This window comes from Solanum pennellii, chromosome 1 (assembly GCF_001406875.1).
Source record: "Solanum pennellii chromosome 1, SPENNV200".
NCBI classification, from domain to species: domain Eukaryota; kingdom Viridiplantae; phylum Streptophyta; class Magnoliopsida; order Solanales; family Solanaceae; genus Solanum; species Solanum pennellii.
In genome coordinates, this window is record NC_028637.1 from 48050841 (window position 1) to 48063307 (window position 12467).

The 12467-nt window shown below is 37.7% G+C and overlaps 1 protein-coding gene across 2 annotated transcripts in view; it reads right to left on the reverse strand.

The window, feature by feature from the left end:
- Positions 1–6468: 6468 nt before the first annotated feature.
- Positions 6469–12467, reverse strand: part of LOC107008312 (2-oxoisovalerate dehydrogenase subunit beta 2, mitochondrial-like) — a 10514-nt gene continuing 4515 nt past the window's right edge. The window contains exons 7-13 of one of the 2 annotated variants that reach the window (XM_015207294.2): positions 11676–11765; positions 11524–11592; positions 11048–11134; positions 10688–10783; positions 10531–10608; positions 6766–6852; positions 6469–6680 (exon numbers count right to left, since the gene is read on the reverse strand). In XM_015207294.2, coding sequence (XP_015062780.1) covers positions 6645–6680; positions 6766–6852; positions 10531–10608; positions 10688–10783; positions 11048–11134; positions 11524–11592; positions 11676–11765 — 543 coding nt within the window. In that variant the 3' untranslated portion in view covers positions 6469–6644. Of the gene's footprint in view, positions 6681–6765; positions 6853–9609; positions 9925–10530; positions 10609–10687; positions 10784–11047; positions 11135–11523; positions 11593–11675; positions 11766–12467 lie in introns of those variants that run through there. The other variant, XM_027914010.1, reaches the window with a different exon arrangement.

Consider the following 12467-nt stretch of genomic DNA (forward strand, 5'->3'; position numbering starts at 1 on the left):
TGCCATGTCGTCACGAAGTTCAGAGAGTCGATTTCAGTACCCAAATTTCAAAAGTCTAAGTCTTTTGCAACGAGACACCCTCGACGGCCCGTCGTGCCCATGACGGTCCGTCGTGGGTTCCGTCGACTCACACAGTTTTTCCAGAAATAAAATCTGCTGCTCAAAACGACTAAACAGGTCGTTACATTTACTACAACCCTAACATCAACGAATAATATCACAAGAATGAATAAGAGTCAATCATATCATAAGCAAGACAACTACTCATGAATCCTTATCAAGTCAACAAGTGCAATGATCAATCAAAGCTCCATAACCTTGCCCAACCAAGTAAACTCAACAAGAAAACATAACCAATGTCCAACTAAATCAATATAGTCTAACTACATATATCAAAAGGATAATCATCATCATATATAGACATTTACATTGTAGCATCAACATGTTATCATCATATACATCATTATCATATGCTTACATAATATCAACTTCCTAAAGCTTCCATCAAGGTCAAAAACCCTACAGATAATAATAAATTAGCACCACATACTAACAACATATTCGATATTACATCTACATACTATTAGAATCGAAAACAAGGATAACTAGGGAGGTGGACGTTTAAAAATGTCATGGGAACAACCCTAGTTTCGATATTCTTGAATTCATAAGACGTTTGAAAAGCCTCTTGGGGAAAGGAAACCAAGATATAAAACTCATACCTTATGTAGAATTGAATCTATGAAGATCACCTTGCACGAAAGCCTTGAAGAATACCTTAAAATAGCCTAAGAGAACTTTTGTTTTTCTTACGTTTTTGCTTATTGTTTCCAGTCGTGAGTTTTCTAGTGTTTGAACGTGAGTCTAAGTACTAGGAACTGATATTGACTAATTCAACTTAGAACAATCAAGTTAATTAAATAATTAATTATTTAATTACTAAAACGCCCCTCCTAAGTTGACTAGACATAGGAGAACATTTGACTTAGCCAAATCTAAAAATTGGCTAAGGGTCTCGGCCTAACTTGTGAATTTTCATTAATTAATTAAGTTGCTAATTTAATTAACTAAGCGACCAAGAGTAATTACTAAAGTACCCCTAAGTCATTCGGACCATAAATAACCCTTTTAGACCATCTTAGGTAAGGAATTAGGTTGTCTCTTAGTTACATGGTTTGGTGTCACCCGATTAGGTCTTAGGTTGTCGGGTCCCTTAGTTATTTTTTGTTGGTCCTAGGTTAGTTAGTTAGGTCAGTTAGTTAGAGTCTAGAGTTGGTTGGGGAGTTAGGCCCTACATGGAGGGATCCATCCGCGCGTGCCTGCCCTTAACCAGCGCTAACCGAATTCGATCAGGTTGGTCGCGTGGTCCCCCTTGGTCGGTTACACATGCGCTTGCACATGTGTTGCTTCCCACTTTCCCAACTAACTATTTTTGAAGGTTCATTTGGAATGTTTACTTATTGCCACAAGGATCCTCACTATGTCCTTGGGCACTTCTTAATCTACATGATCATTTTAAATGATCATGTGCCATGGTACCTAGGCTTGACACTTGGATGCCTTGTACCTCATGTGTTGGGTTGAGAATCAATATGTGTATTTTTAGCTTAGGGTTTTCATTGCAGGTACATTTCTTAGACAAGCTTGGATTTTATTATACACCCTTGTGTATATATAGAAATTCGCTAACACCCTTAAGCCAATATTTTCTAATATGCCCAATATTACTCAATATTGGGCATTGGGAAGCCCATGTACCCCCAATACCTATTCTTAAAACATAATAGGCTCTTCACTAGACGAGTACATTTTCTGGAATGTTACAGGTCTATTGCTTCAAGGTTTTACATTCACATCGGGTTCTAGACTCATCATGAAGGGGCACCATGCTTAGTTCTACCGTTCAATACATAGCCTATAATGCATCATTAGTCATTTATATAAAGGGCACCATGCTTAGGTCTACCGATTCTAGACATTCATTCATTCATTACTCAAGAAAAGGTGCCTAAGCTTACCAAGTCAAGAGATCCCATTCAACATATCTTTCATTCATCAAGGAAAAAGGCACCTAAGTCTACCAATTCCAAGATTTCATGAGCAAGAATCTTTCATGTATCAAAAAGAGACACCTAACTCTACCAAATCAAGATACAACATTACAATATAGAGACCCTTCATAGTCTAGCATCATCACATATGAACATTAAGAGAGAACATACTTCCAATCACAATACCATAACATTTTATACAAAGTCACTTTGTAATCACATGAACACCTTCACATTATATAACATGATTCCCTTTAACTCATTAGACTCTCATTCAAATCCTTCACATCTCATTCACATATATAATATCATGACAACACTTCAATTCCTCACGTAATGCCTTCAAGGCCATGATCACAATACATAAAATATATAAACACTTCCACCACAAGTGGATCAATCCATACAAGAACAATTCCAATATAGCATGAAATTAGGTCAAGTTACCATTCTCCAAAGCCATAATCACCATTACTCGATTCCCACACTTCTAATATAACAAGAAGATTTAAACATAACTTGCCTACAATGCCAAAATTCTCAATTCATCCATAGACTAACAATTCATCATAAATAGGTATAGATTACAATAGAAAACAATAATACAATTCAATCTAAGAATAATACAATCAATATCCAATCATAATTATCAAATCCACTTCATAAGCCAAATTTAGGAATTTAGTGAAAGCATGGGTTCATGGAGTTTTTCATCTTAAAACATCAATAACATCATATTTGATCATTTGAAATTGTTTCATGCAAGAAACCATGAGTTTGAGGAAAAATTGGACTTTTTCATAAACTTTGAAAACTTGAAATCTATTTTGAAATTGGCTCTAAGGTGACAGATTTCCCTAGATAAAGAACTCCCACACCTTTTTATTAAGATTTCCAAAGAAATTTGATGAAGAAAACCTTGAATTCAAAACCTTAGCTTCTCACTTCTTCTTTTTCATTGAGCTTGAGAGAAAATATTGAGAGAGAACTTTGGAGATTTTTTATTTGGGGTTTCAAAAATAATGAGTTAAAGTAGGGTTTTAAGACTTAAAATTACTTAAATATACCATATGGCGCTTTTAAAATCAACCCCACGTGTTACAAGACTTAAATAAATTACTTTAAAACCCCTAGATAAGGCATCCCCGTCAGGGACCACTCCCATCTAAACGGCTCGAGAAGGTGACCACAGCCCGTAAGGTGCCTGTGGTCCTTAGGTAGTAGATCCTCTTGGATCTTGCCAACCTTCATTGACCAAGGAATCTTCACGGCCAACTAAACGGTCTGTGGTGATGACCACTGGTCGTATAGAGGCTTGTGAAGTTTGAGGCAGTGGCTTGGCCACAAGGCCTTGCCTCACATGCCACCAAGGAATCTTCACGACCTCCTTCATGAGCCGTGATCAATACCACTAGCCGTGAAGTGGTCCGTGGAGACTTGAGATAGTGTTTAGCCAAGGTTGGAAGCCTTCGCTTTAAGATAAGGCCCTTCCTTCCTTGGCCTGGCACAAGCCCAAGCCCCCTTACCCACCTCAAAAACACCTTTTTAACATAGAGTCTAACATGTGCCTTGATGTTGACTCATTAAACTCTCTCCAAAACAAGGCTCGAGATAACAATATACCATAAGAACACATTACTCAAAATACTAGTTTCTGAACGTCATGGTTGTCTTTTGACGTTCGACCTCAAAACTCTTCCAACCAATCTTTAAAAATCATTTCTCATCATTTTAACTAATTACCAAGTCCTAAAACACATTTAACACTCTAGTTCTTCCTACTTCATATTTAGGGTTGTTACAAATGGCATCCCTTTCATTAATGGCTAATGAAGTACTCTAAGGCTTTGTCTTGAATCGATAGCCAATGGCATTCTTTTCATGATGAGTTAGTGAATTCATGTAATGATGAACCTTGAATCAGTAGTCCTAAGGCATTTTTTTCATGAATGACTAATAATGAGCCTTGAATTGATAGGCCAATGGTATCCCTTTCATGAGGATTCAATTAGCTATCCTAATGATGTACCTTGAATTGATAGGCCAATGGCATTCCTTTCATGTGTGTAATAATGTACCTTGAGTCGTACCGCCAATGGCATCCCTCTCATGAGTAATAATGCTAAAGAGAATGAACTACTCTATGGGAGTTTAATGCTTAGCATTGAATGGATATTGTGGGGTAGAAGCTTTCCCTATGTTAGGCCGGGTATTCTAGTAACAACTTTCATATCCCACAACAATGTTCCCACATAGGTTATAGCTAGTCGATTCACCTAAGTTAAATTATCAGTTCCACCTTACGCAAGTAGACCAACCCTTTACGGTGTGGGATAGACACCAAATTTCATGATTTTCTCACATGGTCTATGTCAGTTAGGGTTTATTACCCTCATGTGAGTTATGTGCAATGGTTACTCAAGAGGCCTCATCAAGTGTGGGTGGAAGTATGGGATGACAGTCATGCATTGCTCGAGTAGGCTTTGAGAGTGGTTGTGGTGTGTTCCTCAAATGTCATAAGGTCTAAAGAAATGAATGTGCTTATAATGATGCTATAGAAAATGTTGGCATAAAAGCTAAATGAAATGATGAAGGCTTAACTTGGATTGTTGCTATGAGTTGCTTTCCTTGACATGACTTATTAAACATGAATGTTTATTGTTTATGAGTACTAACTAAAGATGAGAATGAAGAATGGTGAGTATGTATAAGACTGGGCGACGGAACGGGACGTACCGGTACGGTTCCGGTACCATTCCGGTGTGTTCCGGTTCGTCCCGTTTCGGTTGCATATGCGACGGGACGGGATAGTCTGAACTGGTACACGGAACGGGATGGAACCGTAATTTGGTACCGGTGTACCGGTACCGGTTCATCCCGGTTCCTGTCCGATCCGTTCCGGTTCCGGTCTGATTTACTTAATATATTTTATATAATTTATATTTTATATTTTATATTTTATATAATTTATATTTTATATTTATATTTTATATAAATTATATTTTATATTTTATATTTTATATAAATTATATTTTATATTTTATATTTTATATAAATTATATTTTATATAATTTCTATATATTAAAATAAATTACCCACCACACTCTCCCCTTCCCTGACACTTGGTAGGCGGCGGCTTTACTAAAAGCTGCCCTGCGCCCTGAGCCCCCGACCACCTGCCCCTGCCCTGCAGCTTTTGATAAAGCTGCAGCACCCCTTTCCAACCCCTCATTCGGCATTCCTATTTCCCCTTCCCTTTTTCCAACGGTCGTTTTAAAACGAAAAAATTAAAATGACTACTTTTTTTGTTTTATTTATTTATAATTTACAATGCACAAGTTATAAATATAAAAACTTATAAAATAAATATTAATGAATAATAAGTAATAACTTATAAAGTATAAGCTTCAAAAGATTTAAATTTTGAAAACTTTATTAGACTTTACTTGCAAACTTAATAGCAAAAAAAGATTAAAAAATATCTTTAAAATAAACTTAAGTAAACAATTATAGTATAAATTTAAAAACTTCGTAATCCCGAAAAATGTCGTCCCATTTATCCCGTCCCGTTCCATTCCGGTTTGTTCCGATTCCATCCCGGTATATAATGGAACGGGACGGAACCGATTATTCATCCCGATAATTACGGTCTGGTTCATTCCGGTACCGGTCAACATACCGGTCAACGCGTCCCGTTCCAGTCTGGTACCAGTTCATTCCGATCCGTTGACCAGTCTTAAGTGTATATGGTGGCTTCAAAGGGATACTTAGTATGAGTGGTATTATGGGATGTCACTCATACATTCCATAAATATAACTTAGGGTTACCTAAGAGATGATTTTATTACGTTATAATGATTTACATGTTGAATATTAAGTCTTATTTTTTACACTAAAAGTGTATGATGATTTTCAAACTTTGTAAATGCATGTTTTTCAGCTAAAATGTCCATTTTGGCATGTTTTCAAGGATTTGAGCATATTTATCATACTTATACATTTTTGTATAACCCATATCTCTTCTATATATTTCTACAGTGTGTAGGTTCCAACGTTGAGGTGATCTCCCTTTTAGTACTAAACATGGATTAGACTATTCTACAGAGCTTGTGGTGAGTCCTCATGGATCCGAGTGATGCCTTGTTTCATTTCCTTCCATTGTATTAGACTTTCAGATTCTACTGCAAGGGTTGTGACCCTCTTTGAGACTGGATTGTATGGATAAAAGTTTAAATTCAGCACCATTTTCTATTATCTCATGTTATGATATGTTATGAGGCTTGTATGAGGCTTTTTAAGAGTCTTGTATGCAGTGTCACGTCTGAAGTGTAGGCTCGGATCGTGACAACAGGATAACCTATGATTCAACAAAGCAAGCAGCATACCCTTGTGCACCAAAACAGAAAGCAGTGAGCAGTGAGCCAAGTGCCAGAGGAGTAACTAAATACATGACCTTTTTTGGTTGCATAAGCTATTAATAACAATGTTTTATATATGTATGTTAATAGAGAAACCCCGAATCATAATATATGGAAATACATATAAATATTCACTACTATAACACTCCAGCATCTGCGCACGACTGAATGAGCACTAGTAACTCACAGTAGATTTGATTGCATCCAGTATCTGCAACCAATAACAAGGCAGCACTTTGATCAAGAGGTCAAGAGTGAAATCTTTTGAAAATGAAACAAGTTTCATGTCCTGTTACCTTGTTCGTTGTAGGCAAGTAGAAGGGCTCGAACACCAGAGGAAAAGGAGTATCTAACCCACACACTCTGGCCACTGGAGCTTCTAACTACAAAACCACCCAAATATTAACACTTGCAAATTAAATACTCCAATACTTGATGTCATAACCAAATATTGGAACATGAAAAAATAATAGATAGGAATAGGAACATGAAAACACGTAGAGGCGATGGAGCCTATGTTATGAATAGAGGTAATAATGACCCACTCACACTTAGGCGCAGCAACAGGCCAAAAGTTGCACCTACATATTTGGAGGAATACTCCACTACAGGGACCAACAAAGGGGCAAATGTGTCGGACATGCATGCCAAAAACCATTACACAGGTAGTACATAGGATTCCTCTCCAAGCAACAAAGCCTATAAATAGAAAAGAGATACAAGGCTACTGGATATGCATATTCTGAGAGCTTATTTCTTTTCTTAGTTTTCCTTTCAGTTGCTTTCCTTAGTTAAATGGGTGTAGTTTTTTTTTTTCTCAGCAAGTTCTGATTCTCTAAAAGCTTGTTTTCCCGATCTGTTTATCAATACAAGGTAGTTCATATCATTTGGTATTTTCATTGACCCTCCTCTACAAATGGATGACGGGGCACATAATACCTGGCTCAAAACATTGGATAAAGCTCTGAAACAGGTCAAGGAACAAGTTGTTTCCTGTAACAAGAGCTTCGAATCCATGACTGCTATGATTCAGAGATATACTTTCATGTTTCAGGATGTTCTTTCTCAGCTCTCCACCCTACAACTTAACTAGTCAGGTAACAACCAGCAAAAAGACCTGTTTCCAGTGTTCCATTTCTGCCCACCATTCCACCTCCATAAACCTTCTACCACCAACACACCACTCCCATTTAGAATCCCATTTTCTCCCCCTTTCCTCCACAACCCCAGTTTCCAACATAAATCTAGTTTCCTCTTCTTCCCCCTTCGAACCCGTATGCAGTGTTTCGTCGTGACAAACAACCAGCCCCAATCGATTTGTCTAAATTTGATGGAGCTCACATTGAGAGCTGGGTGTTCCAAGCTAATCAATACTTCAAAGTCAATGAGGTTTCTGATAAACGACGCCTTACACTGACCCCTTTTTGCCTTGAGGGTGATGCTCATCACTAGTTTCGATGGATGTAGAGAAATCACCCATTGATTGACGGGGAGCATTTCACCTGAGCTTTGGAGACTCGTTTTGGTGCAAAAACACTAGACGCTCCTGAAGGTGTTCTGGAAAAACTCCAAATGACCTCATTTGTTTGTGAATATCTTTCTCAATTCGAGAAGATCGCAAATCGGACATCGGGTATGGCACTGCACTAACTGATGCACACATTTATATGGGGAAGTCTTAGGGATTAGCTTCTCTCCCTGTTGATCTAAATGATGCTATTGGGATGTCTTATTTACAAGAGCAAAAGTTATCGGGCTTGGTAAGCCCAACTCATAAACTACTATTTCTCATTATCCAGGCCCTTAATTTTTCCAGTCACTGAAATATCCCTTCCATTTCTCTGACCTCTTCCACACTAATTTCATCGTCTTCATTCCATGGCCCTTCAGCGTCCCTCCCTGGTGTGGGTCGTGTTCCTCATAAAAAGCTTACTCCTGCTGAAATGCAGCAAAAACATGAGTTCAATCTTTGTTATCAGTGTGATGAGAAATGGCACAAGAACCACTGTTGCACTTCTACCCCCCACCTTCTACTTCTCTTATCGGAAGACAATGTTGTGGAGCTTCCACTTCCTAAAGTTGAAAAGGTCGTTGAGAAGTCTACTCCTTGTACTGAGGAAGCACCAGTTCCAGCTGTCAGTTACCTCGCCTAATCCTGCTTACACCCCACCACCCTTCGTTTCTACGGTAATATCAAGGAATCTCCCATTAAGGTTCTTCTTGATGGTGCTAGCACTCATAACTTTATGCATCCTCGTGCAGCCAATTTTCTCAAACTACCAATTGAGACCTCATCCCAATTTTCAGTTCTTGTGGGTAGTGGTCATACACAAAGATGTTTGGGGGTCGTTCCTCAGGTCTCACTCACCATTCAAGGATTTACTCTTTGCACTTATTTTCTTGTCGTAGAATTTCACAGGTCTGATATGGTCCTTGGGATAGTATGGTTGCACACTTTAGGTCCTTGAGGTTATTCCTCTACTTCCTCATTTCAGTTGTAGTACGAAGTTACTTCCCTGTGTTCCAGAGTCCTTGAGGTTATTCCTCCACTTTCTCATTTCAGTTGTAGTAGGAAGTTACTTCCTTGTTTCCAGATGGGTGGTTAATCCACCAGTATTGTACATTATTTGCATTTAGTGAAATGATAAGCAGAAAATTAGTCAAGTTTTTGAGTACTTCAAACTCAAGAGATGGCAGGTTCTTTTTTAACGAACCAGCATCATAGGTAGAAAAAAGAAAACCTCTTTCCAGACTCCTAATTCACTCAACATTAACTCTGATTTTGTCTTGCAACGTCCCATAGCTAGATCCATAACAAGGGATAGTAACAAAATACTTATATACCATTGTGATATGCAGCATCCTGTAATGTTTACATGCAGCTACAGCATGGAGTTCAGCCAGGAGAAATGACAGGTTACTTTTTCTATCCTGTCGTTTAGTTTTAGTTTTGGTAATGCTCTTAACTCCCTAATTTCACATGGAATTTAGTACTTCTATGTGAGGGAAAAAAACTGAAACTAAAAGCAAGCAATAAAGTGCAAACAAATGCTTAGTATAACATGCATCTCAAATCTTAATTGATGAATCTCCTATGGAACAAAAGCAACACATGGCATTATTAGCAGAAAAAAGGAGGATGAGCAAGAAAGTACTGTTTGTGCTATTTGCTTGACCTTGTTTGTAATCTTAAAAGTCTCTCTTTATATTGCAAAAACTGTAATCTTGAAACAGATGTAAAAGATTACAAGTCTCATCCTGGTTTGAAAAAGAGAGACTATTTTCTTTCCTGGCAGATGTGAACTCTGGTAAATGAAATTACAAGTAGCTGAACTGTATATCAGCTTCTATTTTGCCGCACTGAACATGATCCCGCTGATAGAAATTTCCATATTTCAAGGCATCCCAATTTCTTCAAATTGGAGAACTTCAAGACTACATTCGCTTGCATGCTTCTGCAGCAGAATATATTAGTCAATTCAACGCAATGTTGCCTCTTCTGTATGTCCAGTCGAGCAAGTTCTCATTCATTGAACTCTTTAAATTCTCTCTTTTATATTGGAAGTACTACATTTTGTTTGGATAGAGATGCGCCAATTGACCATGGGGACATAAGTTCTGATTCATCAAATTTTCTGAAAGTCTCTCTTTTATATTGCAAGTGCTAATTTTTGGATAGAGATGTGTATTTTGTCCATGGACATGTGCATGTTACTAATTGTTAAGTCTTGAGGCCAAGGATTGCTTGGCAAATACTTCAATTTTTACAGATGCTAGACAACACTAATGGGTTTCAGTAGCCTCACCCAGTCCCTCAAGTAAGATATGACCGCTAAGTCCAAGGTCACAAGGTGAATGTTCAGAAGCTCTCAGTTATCTGTGTTGTCTGAAACCACCGTACCACCCATAATTCTTTAAGAAAGCATGTTTTGACTATGTTTTGCAAATCGATATGCACAGAGGACATATGACCTAGAACAGGAGATCTTTCAAGGTGATCCAGAAAATAAAAGGGATTCTAGAAGAAGTGTACAAGGCTATAAAAAAAAAGTAATGCTTACTCTCGTGAAGCAACGTTCAACTATAGATGCAGATATTTCAGCACCAAATCCACCTGTCACAGGAGCTTCATGACTAATCTACAAACAAGAAATTTAAGGTAAGTTATTTAGGATGAAATGGACCTCTTCAATTCTGTACATAAGGTAAAACACACACCAGCAGCCTTCCAGTCTTTTTGACAGAGGCCTCTACCGTTTCCTTGTCCCATGGTATTAAAGTTTTAAGGTCTATCAGTTCACAAGAGATCCCCTCCTGCAGAATATACATATTCAGAAGCTGATAAGTAATCCAGGTTTTTACGTAAGAACTACAGTTGAAAGATTAATTGATACACATTTTTTGATACTATACAAAGCGTCAGAGAGAAGTTTGAGAATGCAGAAACCAAAATTTTAGTTCCCAGTGACATGAACCACGAAATGCATTTATAAAAGTAACTAATAATATAACACGACTAATAGAAAATTCTATTCAGGGAAATGGAATATAACAGATCTTTTAGCAATGAGTATCCACCTTTGCAGCTTCTACACATGCCTGCTCCATAATAGATAGCTGAGCTCCCCAACCAACTAATGTGATATCAGTACCTTCCCTGAGGACCTGCATTTAGGCATGCACTTCAGTTTCAAATTCATGATTTTAAAGATGTGGCACCTAGACCCAACTCAACCCCAAAAGCTAACTCATGAGGGGAGAATTGTCAAGTCTATATAAGCAGACCGCCAGTTTATTCCCCAACCAATGTGGGGCTTTTAACCCACTCTAACACACACGCTCCTACAGGCCAAGGGCCGATTGGAGCGTGCACTGGGAGCCCAAACAGATACAATGTAAAGATATGGCACCTGGGCCTAACTCAACACCAAGTGCTAGCTCATGAGGGAAGGATTACCCAAGTCCATAAAGCAGACCACCAGTCCATCCCCAACCAATGTGGGACTTTTAACCCACTCTAACAATTATAAACAACAAAAGAGGAAGTATCATACCTCTGCCTCAGATAGAGGCAACATATAATCATCTTTAGGAACTTCTTCAACAGCCATCCGGTAAAGCAACTGAAATTCATCCAGAAAGTAGTGAGTTACAGTTCCAATGATCTGGCAAACAGACTAGCAGGAGCAAGGGAAAACGAGATCACCTTTGGTTCAAAAAAAACAACTGGATTTGGGTCACGTATGCTTGACAACAGCAATCCTTTTGCTTGCTGTGGACTGCGTGGGATGACCACCTAACAGATAATTGCACATAAAATTATCAAAGGTATGCATGGATTCTTATGAGGAGAAAAGAGAGACATCTGATTTCTAGAAAAAATATATAAAGAAGTCCGGCAAATCATATAGTCTTTTTAACTATAAATCAGATAGAAACTCTGATAGAATTTAAGCCTTTATTGAGAGATAGAAAAAAACTAATGACGGGCAAAAACTAGAACTTAACTATAAAGTTGTCAGAGATTGGTGATATGATTATTTCATTAATACTAGTACAGGAAATAAATCATTCACCATTGTTAGTGCCTATGCTCATTAAAAGAGGAAGTGAAAAACTAATTTTGGGAAAGTATGGATAGGGGTGGCAATTTCAGCCCATATTAACAAAATGAGTCCATTTTGTCCATATTTAATTGCTTGGATCACTCATATTTTAATTGGTTAAATATGGGTTTCAAACTATTTTAAGAGTCTCTACAAATATGATCAAAATGGGTTAGATATGGGTATCCATTTGATCCATATTATTAGATCACTTATTTTCACTTTCACTCAAAATTCTTAATTGTGCTAAAAAAATAAAAAATAAATATTAAATTTTAAGAAATTCAATTAATTTTCAAACTTGATTGAAAATCAGATTTTTTGTCTTCGGGAAACAAAAAAATTTAGGAGTAGGTTGGTGGCAGGCTTTTTTTTTTTGGGGGGGGGGGGGG